Consider the following 23,110-nt stretch of genomic DNA (forward strand, 5'->3'; position numbering starts at 1 on the left):
TTTGTTCCATTTATCTATATTTCTGTCCTTGTGCCAGTACCATGCTCTCTTGATGACTGTAGCTTTGTAGTAGAGCCTGAAGTCAGGCAGGTTGATTCCTCCAGTTCCATTCTTCTTTCTCAAGATTGCTTTGGCTATTCAAGGTTTTTTGTATTTCCATACAAATTGTGAAATTATTTGTTCTAGTTCTCTGAAAAATACCTTTGGTAGCTTGATAGGGATTGCATTGAATCTATAGATTGCTTTGGGTAGTATACTCATTTTCACTATATTGATTCTTCCAATCCATGAACATGGTATATTTCTCCATCTATTTGTGTTATCTTTGATTTCTTTCATCAGAGTTTTATAGTTTTCTATACATAGGTCTTTTGTTTCCTTAGGTAGATTTATTCCTAAGTATTCTTTCAGGCATTTTTATTCTCAACTCAGGCCTTCTAGATTTTGCAAATCTATCTGAACCATTGTCATCAATACCACAGGAATGGCTGGAAATTCTTGAGTGGTTTCTGTTCCTTGGCCTTGAAAAGTCATTTTAGTGGGCATGCTGCCTTCTGGACACCATATCTTTGCTCCTTAGGATTAAGCCATCATATATCAACCACAATAACCCCAAACCACATCCTCAGGAACAAAAATGCCCTATCACTCACTTGAGTTAACAATTACACACTGTTATTCCTGTTGTTTATTATTTTCTACTTTAGGTGGCACAGTGGCAAAGACTCACCTGCCAGTTCAGGAGTCTCTGACCCAGGGTTTGATCCCTGGGTCAGAAAGATCCCCTGAAGGAGAAAATGGCAACCCATTCCAACATTCTCACCAGGGAAATCCCATGGACAGAGGAGCCTGGTAGGCTACAGTCCATGGAGTCACAAAGAGTGAGACAAAACTGAGCAGGCACACAAGACATAGTACTAACTAGAGACTTTGAATGGGCACTTGGATCATTTTACTCTAGTAACTAGTTATCTAGCAAAGTGGATTTTTGCTCTCCCAGACCCATGAACATAATAAGTCCTAGTACAAAATTTGTGCTTGATCTTGAATTCATTGAAGAGGCACTGAGATGATTTAATCAAGGAAGGTAAAATCAGGTTTGTTTTCTCAGTCTCTCTGGCTATACTTTGAAGGTAGGTCATAAGGCAATGAGACAAGAATCAGGAAGCTTAGTTAGTAGGCTGATATGGGGTCCTAGCTAGAAATGATGATGGCTTGAATAGGATGGATGGTGACAAGGAGAATGAAGTTTCTGTGGTCTGCACTGGGTGAGTGGATGGAGTGGAAGAGTTGAGAGAGTGAAGAATTGAGGATGACAGTGGGTGTCTGGCTGGGACAACTCAGGAGGAGGGGTGCCATCTGCTGAGGATGGAGAAGAGAAGAAAGAGTAGGTTTTGTGAGGAATAATGAGTTCAGTTTGTTAGTGTTAAGGATGCGATGGTTTGGGAAAACCAAGAAAGATGCCTGGGGACTTCTTTAGTGCTCCAGTGGTTAAGACTTCACCTTCTAATGCAGGGGGTGCAGTTTTTACCCCTGGTTGGGGAGCTAAGATCTCACATGCCTACATGTGGCCAAAAAAACCAAAACATAAAACAAAAGTGACACTGTAAAAAATTTCAATAAAGCCTATAAAAATGCTCCACATCACACACACACAAAAGAAAGATGTCTGTTAATAGTTATGTATGTGGAACTTGAGTTCAGGAGCCAGATATAGTCTCAGGATAGAGATTGGAGAATTCATCAAAGCAAAAAAGAAACTGAAGCCATGGAAATTCATGAATGTCCCTGACCTCTATCTTCCCCCTTAGAATATCAGACAGTTCTCAGTTAAGACTGCAAAGGCTTGGGTAACATTTGAAAAGAATGAGCATGTCCCCTTGCAAGCAAAACTGAGTTTTCTCAATGTTGCATTTATTATGAAAGATGGAGACATGGTCAGTTCTTTTTTTTTCAAGGAGATCTCTAATCAAAGCAATGTCATACTCTATTGCCTTTTAAAATTAAAAAGTAAAGTTTCCCAGGAAAAAGTAAAGCTTTCCTGCATTTTAAAGTTGTTTTTTTTCTAGCTGTGTTTAGAAGCCATATAACAGGTTCCATGAAATCACCTTTTATTTCGGAAAATAAGCTATCAAAATGCCTATGCATATATGTTACATCAGTTTGACTAACATCTGCTTTGAATGGAGGTCAGGCACTCTGCTGGCCTGGCCCAGCTTGAGTCTAGGGCTAGAAGCAGTAACAGGGGCTTCAAAGAACACCTGCACCCCTGTCATAGCCCAGGCAGTGGAGGGGAACGTTCAGGAGCTGTGAGTGGAGACCAAAGTGCTAGTTATCTTCTACCTTGAGCAGAGTTAGATGATACTCCTGGAGGATGGCTACAGTATTAGTGGACATGGCTCTGAGTTACCTGGTAGACAGTGAGAGGACCTGGCGTTGTCATTTCCAAGTAAGGACTTGTCTAAAGAACTTAGATTCCATATCTTTGTGTGTGTGTGTGTGTGCTGGGTCTTCGTTGCTGTGCACACACTTTCTCTAGTTGTGGCCATTGAGGCTACTTTTCATTGCAGTGCATGGGCTTCTCACTGTAGTGGCTTCTCTGGTTGCAGAGCATGGGCTCTAGGTGCACAGACTTCAGTAGTTGTGGTACACAGGCTGAGTTGCTCTGAGGCATGTGGGATCTTCCTGGGCCAGGTATCGAACCCATGTCTCCTGCACTAGCAGGCAGATTCTTATCCACCAGGTTACCAGGGAAGTCCCCAGATTCTATAGCTTTACTGTCAGTCCTTGCCGGCTCCCTTGTCCACCTCTTACTATATAACCACCAGCCAGCTCCCACGTCCCTGATGGAATGGAGCCTGCTGTAGCCTGTAAGCTGAGAGGGAAGAGATACCACCCCAATAAGCTCCTGTGCTTCCTCCCTGGGTGACTGATTTTGGTTGTTTCTGTCACTGCTTTGGATTTGTAGTGTTTGGCCTGCAAACATTGCAAATATGAGAGACTGCTGATGACTATCACATATTAATTACAGGCTCCGACCTTTCCTACAGGACCCTATAAAATGTCTTTATAAGTACTGGAAGTAATCATTTTACGAAGTGCCTGCAACTTAGCTGTATCCAATTATTTGTAGAATGGTTTTATTTTCATGTAAATATGAGTGTCCTAAAGATCGGGAAGATATAAAGTGTTGGAATGTGAGTTAAGACAGGCTCTCTTTCTCCATTTAAAAGCGTATTTCCAGCTGTAAGTAGTTGAAGCCCAAGTTTTTTCAAAATGTCATTTTTTTCCATTGGCAAATGTCATCCATTGATTCCATACACATTTATCAAGGATGCGTTTGACACTGATGGAGATTAAATGAAGGATAAGAAGTATGTGTCCTTAAAGAGACACTGAAAATAAAAATTGAATGTCTTATCTATTCAACATATATTTGTTGTGAGCCTACAAACTATTGGCATTGAGGACTTAGCAGTGAAATGTAAAGATAAAAACCTATGCCTTTGAGGAGTTCATATTCAAAGAAAGGGACCAAAAAAAAGAATAAGTATAGAAGATGGTGATGAGTGCTATTAGATTGACTCATTAGCGGAGACGGTGAGAAGACAGGTTAGACTATGAAGAAGGAGGGGCTTGTGGATGAGCTGGATTTTGAACACACATTTTTTCTTCAATTTTTTATTGATATTTGCTTTACAGTATTGTGTTGGCTTCTGCCATTCATCAACATGAATCAGCCACAGGTATACATATGTCCCCTCCCTCTTAAACCTCCCTCCCATCTCCCACCTATCCCATCCCTCCAGGTTGTCACAGAGCACTAGGCTGAGCTCCCTGTGTAACACAGCAAATTCCCACTGGCTCTCTATTTTACATATGGTAATGTTTACATTTCCACGCCACTCTCTCAATTCATCCCACCCTCTCCTTCCCCCACTGTGTCCACAAGTCTATTGTCTGTCTGCGTCTTCATTGCTACCCTGCAGGTAGGTTTATCAGCACCATCTTTCTAGATTCCATATATATGTGTTACTATACAATATATGTCTTTCTCTTTCTGACTTACTTCACTCTTTACAATAGGTTCTAGCTTCATCCACATCATTAGTACTGACTCAAATGTGTTGAATGCAAAGTTGAAGATTTTTTTAAATCAATTTTTATTGAAGTGTAGTTGCCTTACAATGTTGTATTAGTTTCTACTGCACAGCAAAGTGAATCAGCTCTCTGTATACATATAACCCCTCTTTTTGGATTTCCTTCCTATTTAGGTCACTGCAAAGCTTTGAGTAGAATTCCCTGAGCTATACAGTAGGTCATGGCTATCTGTCATACAGAGTGAAATAAGTCAGAAAGAGAAAAACAAATATATTTTAATACATATATGTAGAATCTAGAAAAATGGTATAGATGATCTTACTTGCAAAACAGAGCCCAGGAGCCGCAACTACTTAAGCCTGTGTGCCCTAGAGCCCGTCCTCTACAACAAGAGAAGCCACCGCAATAAGAAGCCTGTGCAATAGAACTGGAGAGTAGCTCCTGGTCACAGCAATGAAGACCCAGCACAGCCCAAAATAAATAAATAAATATTTTAAAACCAGAACATAATGACTTAATTACTGTTCTTTTCCTGAATCAAAATATATTTCACTAAGTAAAGGAGAAGAAAAAATCTTGCCATCTGTTGACAGTGCTTAAATTACGTATTAATTTTAAACAGACAATAACAAGGAGATTTTTGAAGGAAATGTACCTGATGAGTCTAGCCCTGGTCTAGCTGGTCATTCTTTCCTGAGTTATCTTGAGACAAGCATGCATGTTCTGGGAGACACGGTACTCTTTTCTACAAGGAGAAATGCTGTTTGGGGCTTTGATAACTGGTGAGAGACACCTTTAAAGAGCTTTACTTCGAGCCACTTGGATTCATCCAGGATAAAACCCCTGATTCTGCAGAGCTACACACTACACAGCCAGAAGGATCCCATAAAGAATGTCTTCCACTTGCAGAAGTATGAAGTATGAAATATGAGAAAACGTCTCCCCAGGTGACCTCTTTACCCATCAGTGTTGGGTGGAGCAGTGGTTCTTGACAACAGTGTGCATGCTAAGTCAGTCTTGTCCCACTGTTTGTGACCCCATGGACTGTATGTAGCCCACCAAGCTTCTCTGTCCACGGGGATTCTCTGGGCAAAAATTCCGGAATGGGTTGCCATTTCCTCCTTCAGGGAATCTTCCCCACTCAGGGACTGAACTCATGTCTCTTAGTCTCCTGCATTGGCAGGTGGGTCCTTTACCACTAGTACTACCTGGGAAGCCCTTGACAATAGCAACCATGGCCGATATACATTGGTCCCCAGAAAATGAGAAAAAGAGCAACTCTCCCATCCACAGTTGGTCCCCACAGTGCTCCAGGTTTGTTCTGTTCCATTTGTACCCTGTGCACAATGTGTGTCTTTTCCCCTACTCACTGCACCTTCCCACACTGCCATCCTTCCTCACCCTGACTACTATTTAAGCTTCCTCCAGAAAGCTCAGAAAAGGCCAGCAGTTAACTCTTTCCAGGGAGCAATCATGTGACTGTCCTTAAAGGCAATTTTAAGTCCCGATTAACTAGGAGAAGAAAAGAGCAAGTCCTTCTAAAGAGGAGTTGAACTGACATCTTTTTGTCATGATTATAAGCTGGATGCTCTTATCAGGATGTATAGGCTAAGTGGGGGTTTCCCCAGTGGCTCAGTGGTAAAGAATCTGCCTGCCAATGCAGGAGATGCAAGAGATGGGGATTAAATCCCTGGATGGAAAAGATTCCCTGGTAGGAAATGGTAACCCATTTCAGTATTTCTGCCTGGAAAAATCCATGGACGGAGGAGCCTGGCGGGCTACTGTCCATGGGGTGGCAAAGAGTCAAACATGACTGAGCATGCACAAATATAGGCTAAGTGAAGTGCACCAGGCAGAGGTACCACTTTTGCTCAGCACCTGGGAGGTAGGCTTGGCCATACCTTGGGTCTCCAAGACCACTGTGAGTAGCTGATAGAAGCTGAAGTCTTCTTCTCCAGAAAATGAATCTCTGTTCATACAAAGACTGCATTTCATTTCATGGGAAGTCTATTCATGGATCTTGGGTCAAGAGCTCAGGGTTCCAGTTTGCAGTTAATCTGGCAGTATTCTTAGAGATTTCTGTCCACTATTCCAGGGAGCTAACTTAAAGATTCTTGTCTGGCTGAGAATTGCACAAGGGTGGCCCCTGGATAAACCTCAGAAGGGCTCAGGTAAGTCACTGTGACACAGCCAAATCAGCCACCCAATGTGGAGCACCTGGTGGACTCCAGGTGACAAAGAGCTTGAGTCTGTGCTTATACTCTGATTCCAACAACTTTTCTTTCAGACTTAGCTCAATGGGGCAAGAACTGTCTTCATAGCCAGAAGATGCCAACCCATCTGGCTTGAATACTGCTTGGCACTGGAGCTCCTTGGCCTAGGGAATTGGCCACCTATTTATGTAACAGCTCATATCTCTCCCCTATTCATTGAATGTATACCAGCCACACTGGACTGGTACCACACACCTGGAGAGACTGCTGGTTGGACAAAGAGAAACAATTAAGGGTTATTTTCTCCCATGGCCACCTAACATTAGCTTCTCCTTGGGTGTCCATGTTTTTTTAATTGAAGTCATTTAAACTCCAGTTTTCAAAATGTGATACCCTTCATGAGCCCTTCCAAGACCATCACCCACTGTTCTACTTTCCAGTGTCTGAACATTGCAACTTTTAAATTGTGTAGTTATTGATGACACTGCTCTTCTCCCCCTTCTTTCTCATTATCTCTGCAAAACATGTTGTCATTCTATGACCACAGCTGGACATATCGCCATCAATACTTCCTATGCCGTCATGCAGTTGCCAAATGGCCCAGCAAATCAGGAGAAGAAACTGAGCACAGTCTGGGTCTCTGGACCACAGATGAGCAGACAGTTTTATGGAAACCACTTTCCCTTCTCGTCCATACACTCTTCATCTGTTATGGAGGGGTTGACAGTGCCTGCTAGGTTTCCTAGTTTCTGCCACTCTTCACATTCTAACATCCTATGACTCCAGCTAATTAAAGCTTGTCATAACCTGATATCTCTCAAAGTTGTCATTAAGATGTCAAGTTTTCAGGTAGGTGAAACTAAGTGTAGAAGTTGGAAGGCTAGAACCAAGAAGACTGACTCATGGCTTCCAACTTCTGTACCGAGTCCCCCGATTCGACAGGAGCTGAACTCAAGAGGCACCTTCTAATTATCAGTGCTGGGTTAGAATTTGAGAACTTCTGGGTTTTTTTAATTTTTTAATTGAAGGAAAATTGCTTTACAATGTTGTGTTAGTTGCTGCTGTACAACAGTGTGAATCAGCCCTATGTATATATGTACATCTTCCCTCCTTCTTGGAGAGCCAAGAGTTCAAACCAGTCAATCTAAAGGAAATCAACCTTGAATATTCATTACAAGGACTGATGCTGAAGCTGAAGCTTCATTTGGCCACCTGATGTGAAGAGCCGACTCACTGGAAATGACTCTGATGCTGGGAAAGACTGAGGGCAAGAGGAAAAGGGGGTGACAGAGGATGAGATGGTTGGATGGCATTACCAACTCAACAGACATGAGTTTGAGCAAATTCTGGGAGACAGTGAAGGACAGGGAAGCCTGGTATACTGCAGTCCATGGGGTCACAAAGAGTCAGATGAGACTGAGCAACTGAACAACAACCTCCTTCTTGAGCCTGTCTCTCTCTCCCTGCCCCCCTCATCCCACCCCTTCTAGGTCATCACAGAGCACCAGGCTGGGTTCCCTGTGCTATACAGCAGCTTCCCACTAGCTATCTGTTTTACACTTGATGGTGTATATATGTCAATGCTACTTTTTCAGTTCATCCCACCCTCTCCTGAGAACTCCATTTTTATCCTCATGTACTTTAGAGAGAACTGGAACACTGGTGGATAAAACACACTTAGGAATCCAGTATTGGCAGGAAAATAGTTTTCTTTCTATGGAGACCATTGAGAGCAAACTTTGCTGTAACTTTGTAGCTAAAATGTGACTATAGTGTAGCCTTCACTGAGATGGGTCCTGGTATCTTCTGCAATAAGCCTACAGTTGAGTCCCAGATCAGAAACCATAAGCAAAATGCTTCCAATGGAGAGGACATCGAGTGAGACTTAAGTGCATCTTTTGAAATCATCAGTTTCAATTACTCCTTGGTATCTAGAGCCCTCAACAATGGAAGGGAGGATAGTGAATCTCCAAGGGTGAAGATGTAGATGGTGTTGAGGGGATAAACTCAGGCTCTTCCTGTCTCAGTCTGGCCAAGTTTTAGTCAATCAGAGTGTTTGGAGGGACCTGAAAATAGTCAGAAATTCTGCAGAAGGACCTAATCGTGGAGGAAACTCAGTGCATGGAAGAGTCTCTAGAGGCTTGGGGATTTTCCAAAGCTTGGGAATTCAATGAAGCAAATTCACATGCAAGGGATGACCCAACCTGCAGGGGGAGGAGTTCTGGGAATTAAGCCGGAAGCTGTTTGTGTTTCTTGCAGCAGAGTCTGAACAGAAATTGTTGAAGTGCCCAGCATACCTACGATGACAAGAGAAATAGGAGACCCCATGCTGTTATGGGTAATTCAAATGTCTGGCTCCTCCTGTGGAGCATGGTGAGAAAAACTAGAGTATTAGATACCATGTATGCTTAAAGCTCAACATTCAGAAACAAAGATCATGGCATTTGGTCCCATCACTTCATGGGAAATAGATGGGGAAACAGTGGAAACAGTGTCAGACTTTATTTTGGGGGGGCTCCAAAATCACTGCAGATGGTGATTGCAGCCATGAAATTAAAAGATGCTTACTCCTTGGAAGAAAAGCTATGACCAACCTAGATAGTATATTGAAAAGCAGAGACATTACTTTACCAACAAATGTCCGTCTAGTCAAGGCTATGGTTTTTCCTGTGGTCATGTATGAATGTGAGAGTTGGACTGTGAAGAAAGCTGAGCACCGAAGAATTGATGCTTTTGAACTGTGGTGTTGGAGAAGACTCTTGAGAGTCCCTTGGACTGCAAGGAGATCCAACCAGTCCATTCTGAAGATCAGCCCTGGGTGTTCTTTGGAAGGACTGATGCTAAAGCTGAAACTCCAGTACTTTGGCCACCTCATGCGAAGAGTTGACTCATTGGAAAAGACTCTGATGTTGGGAGGGGTTGAGGGCAGGAGGAAAAGGGGATGGCAGAGGATGAGATGGCTGGATGGCATCACCTACTTGATGAACGTGAGTTTGAGTGAACCCTGGGAGTTGGTGATGGACAGGGAGGCCTGGCGTGCTGCGATTCATGGGGTCGCAAAGAGTTAAACACAACTGAGCAACTGAACTGAACTGACTGAATGCAGTAAGGTAAAGCAGATAGTGGAGAAAGCCATGGCAACACGTTCCAGTATCCTTGCCTGGAGAAACCCATGCACAGAGGAGTCTGGTGGGCTACAGTTCATGGAGTTGCAAAGAGCTGGACACGACTGAGTGACGAACACACAAATGAGATAGTGGAAGAACAACCCAGAGAACACCAGAGTTTTGAGCAGAAACTCTGCCAAAATATAAGAAAGAGACAGCAGAAGGAAGGCAGGAGCATGATGAGAAATAAGGGCCGTGGCTGTGAGGCAGAGAAGAAGCCAGGCCACACTACGAAGCAGTGATGGGGAGGACAGGGAGGATTATTCAGTCAGTTAGTCAAGAAATTCATTCAGCCATTCATTCAGCAAAAATTAGGAGGATGCTTTCCTCGGTGGTTCTGTGGTAAATAATCCACCTGACAATGCAAGAGGCACCGATTCAATCCCTGGGTGGGGAGGATCCCCTGGAGGGGGAAATGGCAACCCATTCCAGTGTTCTTGCCTGGGGAATCCCATGGACAGAGGAGCCTGGCAGGCTACAGTTCATAGAGTTGCAAAGATTTGGACACAGTTTAGCGACTAAACAACAACTTTGAAACACCAGCATTGTGCTGGGTTCTGGAGCTCTATGAGCAAGAAGAACTGACATGGTTCCCACTAAAAGGGAGTTTTCATCCTAGTGACTGGATCCAGAGACGTCTGTCCCTAAACCAGGCAGATTCAACCCTGGTGCTCCATGCCATGATGGGAGGACAACAAAGAGAATCATGATCAAACTTCCTGGTCTAATAAACATCATCATAATCAAGAAGAAAGTGAGGTTGGGAAAAGAAATTGTGAGGAATTCAGAAAAAGATGATCCTTTAGCAGAAAGCTCTGAGCAGAGGAAGGGATCCTGAGATGAGAGCACCCTGACGGGGACCACAAAACAACAGCTCTTTCCAAGCCTGATGACACAGCTCAATCTTCTCTTCCTAGAGAGGAAAAATGAAGGGAAGAAAGAGATCTAAAGATGTGAATAAGGGACTTCCCTGTGGTACAATGGCTTAGAATCTGCCTAGCAACACAGGAGACTCAGGTTGGATCCCTGGTCAGGAAACTAAGATCCCACATGCCTTTGGAGCAACTAAGCCCATGTGCCACAACTAGAGAGTCCATGGGGTTCAACGAAAGATCCCACATGATGCAATGAAGATCCTGAGTGCCATGACTAAGACTCAACACAGCCAAATAAATAAATAAGTGCAATTTTTTAAAAATATGTGAATAATATGAAGAAGTTTGGAAAGAAGACTGTACTGTCTTCTTTTAACTCTTGGAAAGCATTTGAAGGAAATACAGTTAGGAGTCTTTCTCCAAACCCCAATTCAGTTCAATTCAGTCATTCAGTCATGTCCGACTCTCTGAGACCCCATGAACTGCAGCACGCCAGGCCTCCTTGTCCACCATCAACTCCCGGAGTCTACCTAAACTTATGTCCATTGAGTCGGTGATGCCATCCAACCATCTCATCCTCTGTCGTCCCCTTCTCCTCCCACCCTTAATCTTTCCCAGCATCAGGGATTTTTTTAAATGAGTCAGCTCTTCGCATCAGGTGGCCAAAGTATTGGAGTTTCAGCTTCAACATCAGTCCTTTTAATGAACACCCAGGACTGATCTCCTTTAGGATGGACTGGTTGGACCTCTTTGCAGTCCAAGGGATTCTCAAGAGTCTTCTCCAACACCACAGTTCAAAAGCATCAACTCTTCGGCACTTAGCTTTCTTTATAGTCCAACTCTCACATCCACACATGACTACTAAAGAAACCATAGCCTTGACTAGACAGACCTTTCTTGGCAAAGTAATGTCTCTGCTTTTTAGTATGCTATCTAGGTTGGTCATAGCTTTCCTTCCAAGGAGTAAGCGTCTTTTAATTTCATGGCTGCAATCACCATCTGCAGTGATTTTGGAGCCCCCCAAAATAAAGTCTGACACTGTTTCCACTGTTTCCCCACCTATTTGCCATGAAGTGATGGGACCAGATGCCATGATCTTAGTTTTCTGAATGTTGAGCTTTAAGCCAACTTTTTCACTCTCCTCTTTCACTTTCATCAAGAGGCTCTTTAGTTTTTCTTCACTTTCTGCCTTAAGGGTGGTGTCATCTGAATATCTGAGGTTATTGATATTTCTCCCGGTGATCTTGATTCCAGCTTGTGCTTCTTCCAGCCCAGCATCTCTCATGATATACTCTGCATAGAAGTAAAATAAGCAAGGTGACAATATACAGCCTTGATGTATTTGTCTCCTGATTTGGAACCAGTCTGTTCTTCCATGTCCAGTTCTAACTGATGCTTCTTGACCTGCATACAGATTTCTCAAGAAGCAAGTCAGGTGGTCTGGTATTCCCATCTCTTTCAGAATTTTCCACAGTTTATTGTGATCCACACAGTCAAAGGCTTTGGCATAGTCAATAAAGCAGAAATAGATGTTTCTCTGGAACTCTCTTGCTTTTTCAATGATCCAGCGGATGTTGGCAATTTGATCTCTGGTTCCTCTGCCTTTTCTAAAACCACAGTTGGAAGCTAACAAAAGAGAATCACCTGAAAGGGAGGATGAAAGACTGCAGGGATGAGAAATGGGTCCCATGACCTGCCTCTGTGGAATTGTCAGATTGGGCATTGGCATATCATGCTAGGTTTAGACACATATAGGTGTTGCCACACACCTGATGGGATAAACCAAATGGTTCATTTATGGGAGAGCCTCTGATCCAGAAGAATCTCCCATTCACTGTCTTAAAAGCCAATATCAAGAGATTTGCTATAATTAGCAAGACAGTATTTCTGCATGGTTTAAACAGGACTGTCTTTAAAATCTAGGTGTAAATTCATTTTAACTATCTACTTTCTCATCCTACGGGTTTCCCTGGTGACTCAGATGGTAAAGAATCAGCCTGCAATGCAGGAGACCCGAGTTCAATTCCTGGGTCAGGAAGATGCCCTAGAGAAAGGAATGGCTACCCACTCCAGTATCCTTGTCTGGAGAATTCTGTGGACAGAGGAGCCTGGTCAGCTGCAGTCCATGGGGTCGCAAAGAGTCAGACGTGACTAAGCAACTAACACATTTACACTTTCACCTTTCTCATCCTATGCCTCAGCTGCCACCAGGAAACGGGTATTTTGAGCAGGGCTCTGAAGCTGTGGACACAACAGGAAGGCCAGAGTAGCTTGGCTCTGTAAGGAGACTTCAAAGGAGGGAAGAGGAATAGGAGGAAATGGACTGAAAGGAAATGTTGAGATGTCTTTATGCAGAACAGGACTCTGTGAATACAAAGAGTGTCCCTGAAGGAATTATGGGAAACTCCAAGGATCTGAAATCATCTCAATAGCATTAGTGTTCAGAATTCACATATTTTTTTCTTTTTCTCTTAAATTCTTCAAATAAGGGACACACACTCCCCTCTCTAGCTGATTTACAGAAGAATAAAATTCCCAGACAAGATAATTTGGGGCATGCCCTGCTCATATATCCTCATTAAGCCCAACCCAAGGCCTGCCTTGAGAAGAGAGTCCCCTTAATCCTGTCACTGTTGCTATTTGGAAGAAATATGGAACAACATATAGGCATCATAATTAAGATGGATTTTTCTGGAACTGACCGCATTCACAAGAATCACCATTCATGTTCACATTAGCTGCTCTTTTTGACCGCTCAGATTAAGTTTGAGAAACCATATTTCTAGTTTAACTCCCCCAACTGTACCCTTTTTCATTCTCCATATATCATCCTCATTTCCTAGATATGCATTATTCTAAAGTATTTTCAGATATGATAAAGGAACATAGGCCCTAAAGTCAGACTTCCCAATTTCAAATCCCAGCTAACCCTCTGCCTATGTGACTTCAGTTGAATTATTTAATCTCATTAAATCAGTTTCTTAATTTGTAAAATGGGGATGTTGATATGAATCATATAACTTTTATTTTTGTTAGAATACATTAATAGTTGATTTATAGTGTGTTAGTTTCAAATGTACAGCAAAGTGAATCAGTTTTACATAGATCCACTCTTTTGTAAATTCTTTTCCTATATAGGTATTTTCCCATACAGAGTATTAAGTAGACTTCCCTGTGCTATACAGTAGGAATCATATGACTCTTGATGTTACTAATGATGATTAAATTTATGTAGGCTGTTTAGTACAGAGCCTGGCTCAAACCAGACACTCAATATGAGTACATTGTATTATAACTATAGGAAAATGTTAAAAGCTTTGGAGATAAAGGATAATACTTTCCCGCTGGAACAACCATCATCTCTGTATGTGCCTGTATGTGTTTTAATTTCTTTGAGACACATTGAATTTAACAGGGAATATGCTTCAGAGACAAAAAATACCCTCATCAATCATTGTACTATTTTGCCTTCTTTGGTTCTACAATATTTAACTTTACTCTTTGTTTATATTTATGAGCTTCTCCGCTAAATTTCAGGGCAGTGTTTGCCAGAGTAGATTTTTAAGCCTATCCATCAGTTTGTCATGACTCTGATGGGTCTCTAGAGCAGACAGAAAAAGAAAGACAAAAAATCAAGTTCTTTATGAGGCCGAGGCAAAAGAAAGAAATTGTGCAGAAAATAAATAACACTGGGTTAGCAGTTCTATATCTCTTTATCTATCACTGTATTAGTACATAGCTATTAAGTTTGTGACAACCACTTCAATCATTGTTTTTTTCCTTTGGAAATTGAGTAATTGAATACAGTAACCTCTAAGACTGTTCGCATGGTGTTTCCCTGGTGGCTCAGGTGGTAAAGAATCTGCCTGAAATGCAGGAGACACTGGTTCAATCCCAGGGTCAGGAAGATCCCCTGGAGAAGGAAATGGCAGCCCACTCCAGTATTCTTGCCTGGAGAATTCCATGGACAGAGGAGCCTGGTGGGCTACAATCTGTGGGATCGCAAACAGTAGGATACGACTGAGCGACTAACACTTTAACACTGTTCCCACTTTAAGATAACTTGGTTTTGCCATTTTGCCTCCAGGAGCTATGAGAGAGTTATTATGTAAGACGTAAAGAGACCTGAAACTTGATTCCTGTTGGGTAAGTTAAAGGGTGACTTGAGTAGGTAAAGAGGACACTAAAGGTCATTTTGGACATCTGGACCCAAAAAAAATGAGCAGTGACTTGGAGAAAATTTTGTAGTGTGTCTGTTTACAGTGGAAGTATTAATGTTAGAAAGCTAGAGTAGGTTAGCACTGGAAAAGACCCTGCATGTCAAGCTCTTAAGAAGCATTTGGCTGCTATTGAAGTATTTTGAACAGGTGAGTATACTGCAATGTCAAAAGGCATCATCAGAGAAAAAAAAATCACTGGTCAAAGTTGACAAAGCCAATAAATAGTTTGTAAATTTGAAATTCTCATTAGAAAATACTACTCCAACATTCAGGAGAGAAAAAGATTCAAATTATTAATATTTAGGCTGTATTTGTATAATACTGCATGTATGCTCAGTTGCTCACTCATGTCCGACTCCTTGCGACCCTATGGACTGCCGTGTGCCAGGGTCCCCTGTCTGTGGGATTCTCCACGCAAGAATACTGGATTGGGTTGCCATGCCTTCTTCCTCTCTTTTGTCTCCTGCTTTGGCAGACAGGTTCTTTACCACTAGCGCCACCTGGGAAGCCCATGTAATACTGCATCAAAGAACAAAAGAACAATTCAGGTGATCTTATTTTAATAGGAATGTTTGGATGAATTTCAACTTAGTTTTAAATTCAGGCAAAACAATTTGCATATGTAGACTCAGCCTCCATCTCATGTTTTCATGATTTAAAGCTTCCTAGTGGATATCAAGTGATATTTCATCACCAAGAACCAGTGCAGCCCTATCCTTTGGGTCTTTTCCCGTAAATGATATTGCTCATGTGGACCAAGTATGAATGGCTTTTGAGGATATTAACAAGGATGTGATCAGTCAAATGTGAAAACTCAAACGCATTTGGGATCATTTAGAGCTTTTTCGAGATACGATAAAGGTGTTTGTTGGAGAGTTTGCTTTATTTTCCTAGCCAAGTGGCCCATTGACTTGCAAATAACATATATGAATCTCTTGTGTTTTCTTCCAGGGTCTTTCTTTCCTGATTTCAGGCCCTCAGAAACCGTTTTTAAAATAGCATTTTGGCTCGGTTACCTAAACAGCTGCATCAACCCCATTATATACCCATGCTCCAGTCAAGAGTTTAAAAAGGCCTTTCAGAATGTCTTGAGAATCCAGTGTCTGCGACGAAAGCAGTCCTCCAAACACACCCTGGGCTACACGCTGCATGCACCCAGCCACGCCATGGAGGGACAGCACAAGGACCTGGTTCGCATTCCGGTGGGATCTGCAGAGACCTTCTATAAGATCTCCAAGACAGATGGGGTCTGTGAATGGAAAATTTTCTCTTCCCTACCCCGCGGATCTGCCAGGATGGCGGTGGCCAGAGACCCGTCAGCCTGCACCACTGCCCGGGTGAGAAGTAAAAGTTTTTTGCAAGTGTGCTGTTGCCTGGGGCCCTCGACACCCAGTCATGGAGAGAATCATCAGATTCCAACCATTAAGATCCACACCATCTCCCTCAGTGAAAATGGGGAGGAAGTCTAAAGGACAGGAAAGGTCAGAAGGACAGGAGGGTGATCTTAAGCACCCACTCTCCACTTCCTTCTGGGAAGGCCAGTTCATGTTCCGTGGATGCTGAGACACAGCCAGTAAACCAGGGACCATCTGGGAATGGGCTGGGGAGGAGAGCTGACTCTGGGGCAGAGGTAGGGCTTAGAGACGAGAGAGGATGTCCTACCACCGTCCAGTTCACCATGATGAGAAACAGCATTTCCTTGAGGCTAATGCTCTCTGGGTCATTCTCTGAGCCTGCTTTCTACGCCTGCCCCTTTCAACGACAAACACCATGGGAAACAGAATTTCATACACAATCCAAAAGACGATAAATATAGGATTATGATTTCATCATGAATATTTTGAGCACGCACTCTAAGTTTGGAGCTATTTCTTGATGGAGTGAGGGGATTTTATTTCCAGGCTAAACTTGCTGAAAGCCACGTTGGATTTTTATGGGGCGAAGGCCTGGAGAGGAAGAGCCTTAAGATGGTGGCCAATATCCAGACACATTATTTTTAGAGCAAGTTTTACAGTCCACCCTTTCTCAGTTTGGGTGAAACTTGACAGTGAGATTTTATTTACATTTTGCTGCTGCTTGACAGGATACTGCTCCCAATTCCCTAAGGATGAGGGTGAGGGGCACTCATTATGTCAATGGTCATCTGCTCTTGGGTCTAGAGAGTGTTGAAAGAACCAATTGGGAAAAGGATGGCTTTTCCTAATGGAAGACAGTAAGGATGAGAGTCAGTTCTTCAACTTCTATGGACAGAATTCCATTAAGTGGTTCCAAGATCAGGTGGAGGAAGGCTTCTTTTGTAACATACTTAAAGATCAAGAGTTTGGGGTGGGGTGGGTGCTACTTTCAAGCTAAGGAAGAGGCTACAAAATTACTCCACAGCCTTTTCAACATGGCATAGAAAGGCTTTTCTTGGCAAATCACTTACCTTTTCCAGAATTCCATTATGAAAACCCAGGGCATATAATATTTTGAATGGCATATCACCACTGCCGTTTTTTCTCAGCTGCTTCACTACTGCATAATGAGTGAGGTCCACAGTCCCCAGGGCACATGGGACATGCCAGAATAAGCCTGATGATTCAAGTACCTCCTTCCTGAACTCTGAAAGATACACTTAGGAAGATGCTTTCTGGTCACTTTAAGCCTATCAAAAACAGAAGTTTGCAAATTGTTTTTGACAGAAGCCTATTTATGCTGAGAAAAGATCCAGTCCCCCATTTATTGAACCTATTCCCACTTTTTACAAGAACTTGGGGGAGGAGCTATTTTTTGCTTTCTGTATATCAAATTTTGGTAAACCTCAAGAATTCAATATATTACAGAGATACAGATGGTGACTATCTGTAAAAACTAAAATATTTTCACATTCCACAATAGGAATTTAAAAGATTTATGTTTTTGAAATAATGCTTGACTAGAATCACGGGTCTAAAACTTCTAACCATTTCTATGGTCTATTTCCCCTATTTGAGGTAATTCCCTCTAAGAATTTTAAAACAGATTATTGCCATTTTAAAATTTTCATTTATTTATTTATTTATTTTTGCCACGTCACATGGCCTGCAGGATCTTAGTTCCCTGACCAGGGATTGAACCCAGGTCCTCGGCAGTGAGTGTGCAGAGTCTTAACCACTGGACCACCAGGGAATTTTCCATTACAGACATTATTTAACCTTCACTGCAAAGGTAGTGGCACCATCATCTTTTCCTTCTTTCCTTGCAGCAAAGTAATAATTTCCTGAAATCCTTCTGAAAGGCTAATTTGTTTGCATACTGCCATGGAAGTTATGTTTGCACATCAGTTGGAGTTTGGTTGTTGGTTGTGTTTTGACATAGATTGTTACTGCTTTCTCGGTCCTTTCTGGAAAGTGTCTCCTTGTTGTCCAGTTAGACACTCTGCCTTTTGCTTGTAACTTAGACTCTGGCAGTAGATGCTGGCTGTATTTCTAGACTCTTCTGTCTGTTTGCACGTCTCACAATGGCTCTTTCAGATGTGGGTGTCATATTGTGCATGGAGGCACGCGGGCAGGACTTGACTACATACACCTTGCTTCAGTTTCATTGTTGAGAAGAACTTCTTTTAGGATCTGAATTTTTAAAACTACTTAGACCAGGCTCACCCTTATAGGAAGAACAACTCCATGAAAAGAAGGGTAACAGTTTTTCTTCACCAGAATATGACTCCATGTTTGAGCTCGTCTTTAAACACCTTAGAGACAAATTTAAATTTTAAATACTAAAAAGCTTAGGATCACCAACCTTAACACCACTTCTAGTCAAAGACAACAATTTGAAAACCTTCCGGTCATCAGATAAAATCCATGACAATTGTATTCATGTAAAACTATCCATAAATAATTGTCTGCTACACGCTTCTCCATCCCCAGGCCCTCCAGGGAGGCAAACTTTTACATTTTTTTCCTTTCCCATGACTTGATATTAGGTACAAACACACCAGTTTTATGAAAAATTGATAATGTCACCCAAGACTTAGTCAAAGCGGGATAAACAATACACGAGTTATTTTTTTCACTCATCCACAAAAATCTCTGTACCTTGGAGCATGCCAAAAACTCTCTAAAATTGTCACAGTTAAACAAATGATCGTCATATTTATACTCACATGTTTACTGCTTCTATTTGGAGTTTGGAGAATGTACCCAGAGTAACAGTGATCAAAATATCTTCTCTAATGTGTTATAAAAAGCAGTTGCTTTCAGGATTGTCTAAACATCAGCAAAAAATCAACTTAACATTATGGGATAGGTGAAACTTGAGTTTCTTCTGCAATTCAAATCGCATGCATTAAGAGAGACCTTGAATCTCTTTATTCAGGAATTTCGCCAGAGCTTTGCAAGGATTTCAGAAAAGCATTTTATGTGTTACGCTTTCTTCATTTTACCTCCCATAAGGGAGGTCTCAGCCAACACTGCTTCTGCCTAAAATCACTTGGGTCTGCCGCTGCTGCTGCTGCTAAGTCGCTTCAGTCGTGTCCGACTCTGTGTGATCCCATAGACGGCAGCCCATCAGGCTCCACCATCCCTGGGATTCTCTAGGCAAGAACACTGGAGTGGGTTGCCATTTCCTTCTCCAATGCATGAAAGTGAAAAGTGAAAGTGAAGTTGCTCAGTCGTGTCCGACTCTCAGCGACCCCATGGACTGCAGCATACCAGGCTCCTCCATCCATGGGATTTTCCAGGCAAGAGTACTGGAGTGGGCTGCCATTGCCTTCTCGGGCTTCTAATGCTCTTGCCAGCTACTTGGATTGGTCCATCCATAGTGGACTGTGTCCTTTGGGTAAATAAATATTTTCTTAAGGTTTTCTTCTTAGGTGTTACTATGTGCCAAGCACAAGCAGAACATTTCACATCCATAGTCTCTAAATGTCATAGCAGTTCTACTGTTCTTATCTGAGAGCCAAGAAATTTGATAGTTAAATGTGATTAATGATTCACCCAAGGCCAAGGAGGAACCATGATTTGATCCTGGGTCTTCCAAACCCTAATGTCTACATGTTTTCCACCAACACCTCAGCCTCATAAGTAGTAAACGTCAAAGCCCCCAAATTGGAGTTGGATATGCTGATGATACTAAACCATTTTTGTCATTATTATTGTTCAGTTGCTAAGTCATATATGACTCTTTGCGACCCCATGGACTAGCCCACCAGGCTCCTTTGTCCAAGGGATTTCCCAGCCAAGAATACTGGAGTGGGTTGCCATTTCCTCCTCCAGGGGATCTTCCTGGATCATGGATGGAATCCGTGTCTCCTGCATTGGCAGACGGATTCTTTACCACTGAACCACCAGGGAAGCCACTATACTCAAACTTTGAATGTTTTGTTTCTTTGGGATTTGCTTTCAATTAATCTCAATAAATATGCCGCCAATTTTCCAGCCCAGCCAAACCCAAGAGCAGGTCATAATTGTAAAGGTTTGGCACCTACAGTTCTATCAAGCTGCACCACTTTTGTAGGGTATTGTGACCTGGAATGTTACTGAGGCTTTGCGTGAAGAACAAATTATGTCAAACTGGGTGAAGATGGACATGTAAGAGAAGGCAGAAGAGGCTGCCTTGGCTTAGAACAGCAAACACATTTGTGGATTAAAAAAACACATTGTGCAGTGTGTTGAAGTTATTGACGACGAGCCACAGTTCATAAGCACACTTTCAGGAAGTATAGCCCTTCTTAAAATAAATAAAAAATAAATACAATATCACTTTCTTTCACCTGTACTCCAAAAAAATTTTTTTTTGAGTTGGAGAAAGAGAAGGAATTAGAGATACTTCACCAGGAATTATAGAGTCCAGAGAGTATGTCAGACATGTGAATTTCATGTCTGTCACCAGGAGGAAATGGTTCAGAATGCTGGTTTTCAAGTACCAGAGACCCGGGCAATCTTTGAAAATGAAGACTCAGTTGGTAGCTATAGCTACTTCTTAGATGGCATCCTCTTGCTTCTGGATTTCACAAATGAAAACTTTTAAGTCCTGAGCACCTTGGTTACCCCCACCCGCCCCCCCCAACCCCCAAAAGGAACCATCACGCAGACCTTCTGGCCCCATAAGGTTCATGATTATGGCCTGGGAGTTAGAACATGTTAGAAACTCTTTGCTTGGGCAGGTAATTATTCGCTTTTTAATCACGGCTACTTAATCACAGCTTGACAAACATTCTCACTTGCTTCGGGGGCTGTTTCTGCTCAGATCGTCCTGCCAGAAGAGAGGCTGCCTCTGTGTATGAGTACTGGTTCACTTAATTAAGGAGAGAGCTCTGCTCGTCAGCAAGGGGAGAAGGGAGCCCAAGCGCATGGAAGGTAAACTCTGCAAGCAAAACCAGGGAGACTGGAAAAGAAGGCAGCAGTGGTAAACATGGTGGCATCCGAGGTGTGCTCATTTGTCACTCTGATTTCTTTTTACACTACTAGGACTTTTAACCATCAAACTAGCTGCACACAGCTCTGGTGAAGCTCCAGTTGGAACACTGTTGACATCTGCTCCCTGTCTGCAAACTGTACTTTGGAGCAGGGCTGAGCCCAGACTGCTGTGGGGTCCGTCATCTTCCAAAAGCAATGGCAGCAGTGAGAGCCTCTGGCCCTCCAAGTCCCTGCAAGATGAGTGAGTGCAGATGACTGTGATGGGGCTGGGCTGTCAGGAGCAAGCTGGAATTTGAGCAGAGGATGCCGGATCTTGCCAGCGATCCTGTCCGCATTACCTCTTTCCCTCTTACCCAGACCTCAATGTCACAGGGGCTGTGGATGGATCTTGTCTGCTCTGTACAGGAAAAGGTCATGTCTTGGCTACTGCAACATGAACTACTGAGTCTTCTACCTCGAAGGAAGGTCATGGCGTTGGAAGAGGGCTGTGGAGGAGGAGGAAGACTTACCCTGGACATTGCTCAAAGCTGTTCAGTAATGCGTTCCTGCAACTGCTCAACAAGAAACTTCCCTAAAGCTGTTGCTGATTCATTTCCAAAGACAAATCAACTGTCTTTCCTCTACTTGTGGCTCAGGAGTCACTACGTTACTTGCCCTCCATAGCATAGTCAAAGTGGCACATCTTGAGCTATAAATGATTATTGCGAAACTATGAGGAATCCATATTTAATTAGATTATAAAGTCTGAGGACAAATTTGTACTATATTTGGCAGGCGGGGTGGGGGGGTCGGGGGGTGTGGAATGAAGGCTCTGATCTGTTAGAAAGCTTGAATATAATAACTGCATTCTGATGTGATGGGCTTCTGCTGTGGCTCAGCAGTAAAGAATATGCCTGCAATGCAGGAGACACTGGTTCGATCCCTGGGTCAGGAAGATCCCCTGGAGAAGGGCATGGCAACCCACTCCAGTATTCTTGCCTGGAGAATTCCATGGATAGAGGGATCTGGCAGACTATGTTCCATGGGGTCACAAAGAGTTGGAAACAACTGAAGCATGCACACACATTCTGATGTGATAGAAAAGAAACTACAGACAGTCCCAACAGAAGTTTAATATTTTCTTCTATTTATACATTTCATATGAGTCCAAAGTATATTTGCATGTCTCGAGTCCTACCCTGTGAGGTAGGAAGAGAAAGAAGGGATTATGTTTATTAGCATATGAAGAGCCAAGGGGAGGAATGAGGTTAAGCTGAGGATTTCTTTAAATATCTTCAAATCCAGCCTCTGACTTCTTTTTCCTAGATGCCTTGAATATCCTCAAGGTCCACTGCATTTCTCAAGATCCTGACATTCACATTTTACTCACTCACCTCTGAGCCGTATTTTCAGCTCTGTTTGTACCTTCTCTCCCGCTGTATCTCTGCTGGTGGCTGGGCCGATCAAGATTGTTCTGGGGGCTGAGTGCATATTTGTCTAGGCTTCTCTCATTGGCTAAAAGACAAGGAGATGTTATTCTGCTCATTCTCCCTAGATAGGCAGCAGCAGAGCTAAGGAAATAAGCAGGGCAGGAGGGGCTCTTGGCTTGCTCAACGCGGTGACCTGTCAGGCAAAGACAGCAGTGACTGACACCTTAAGGACTTCAGGAATGCAGAAGTCCCAGAGAGTTTTGGGAATGTTCATTTTCCTGTGAGCCTGAGAGTTGTATGCACAATGATCATTACCATCAGCAAGTTGTTCACTTCTCCTGCACCAGGCGCTGCATTTGGCACAAAAAGAAAAAGAAAATACAGGAGGGCACAGACAGTCCCCAGCTTGTGATCTGAGTGTGTTCCAAACTCATCTGTTGCATTTTTCCAAGAGGCATTGTTATAAATGGGGGTGGGGGAGGATGTTCTCAGATGAACCAAAAACAAAAAATAAAAATCTATTTAATATACACCTGGGGTTGGCCAACATTTTCTGCCAACGGCTAGATAGTAAATAACTTCACATTGTGGGCCATACAGTCTCTGTCACACATTCTTCTTTGCTTGAATTTTTGTGTGGGGAGGGGAGACCCTCTAAACATGTACAAACCATTCTTAGTCCACAGCCTGTACCAAGAAAAACAAAATAGCAACAGACCAGGGGCCGTAGTTTTCTATCCTTGATCTC

General features: G+C 42.7%; 1 protein-coding gene and 1 non-coding gene across 5 annotated transcripts in view; one reads left to right on the plus strand and one right to left on the minus strand.

The window, feature by feature from the left end:
• The window catches only part of ADRA1A (adrenoceptor alpha 1A), a 116,037-nt gene extending 93,158 nt beyond the window's left edge, over nt 1-22,879 (plus strand). For 2 of the 4 annotated variants that reach the window (XM_069575948.1, XM_069575949.1), the window contains exons 3-4: nt 15,528-15,913; nt 21,005-22,879. In XM_069575948.1, coding sequence (XP_069432049.1) covers nt 15,528-15,913; nt 21,005-21,013 — 395 coding nt within the window. In that variant the 3' untranslated portion in view covers nt 21,014-22,879. Of the gene's footprint in view, nt 1-15,527; nt 18,907-21,004 lie in introns of those variants that run through there. The other 2 variants (XM_069575946.1, XM_069575947.1) reach the window with 1 other exon arrangement.
• On the minus strand, nt 17,651-17,723 carry TRNAE-CUC (transfer RNA glutamic acid (anticodon CUC)). The gene has a single exon. It is a non-coding gene; the product is annotated as a tRNA-Glu (tRNA).
• Nucleotides 22,880-23,110: the final 231 nt, after the last annotated feature.

The sequence above is a fragment of the Ovis canadensis genome, chromosome 2 (genome assembly GCF_042477335.2).
Source record: "Ovis canadensis isolate MfBH-ARS-UI-01 breed Bighorn chromosome 2, ARS-UI_OviCan_v2, whole genome shotgun sequence".
Lineage (NCBI taxonomy): Eukaryota > Metazoa > Chordata > Mammalia > Artiodactyla > Bovidae > Ovis > Ovis canadensis.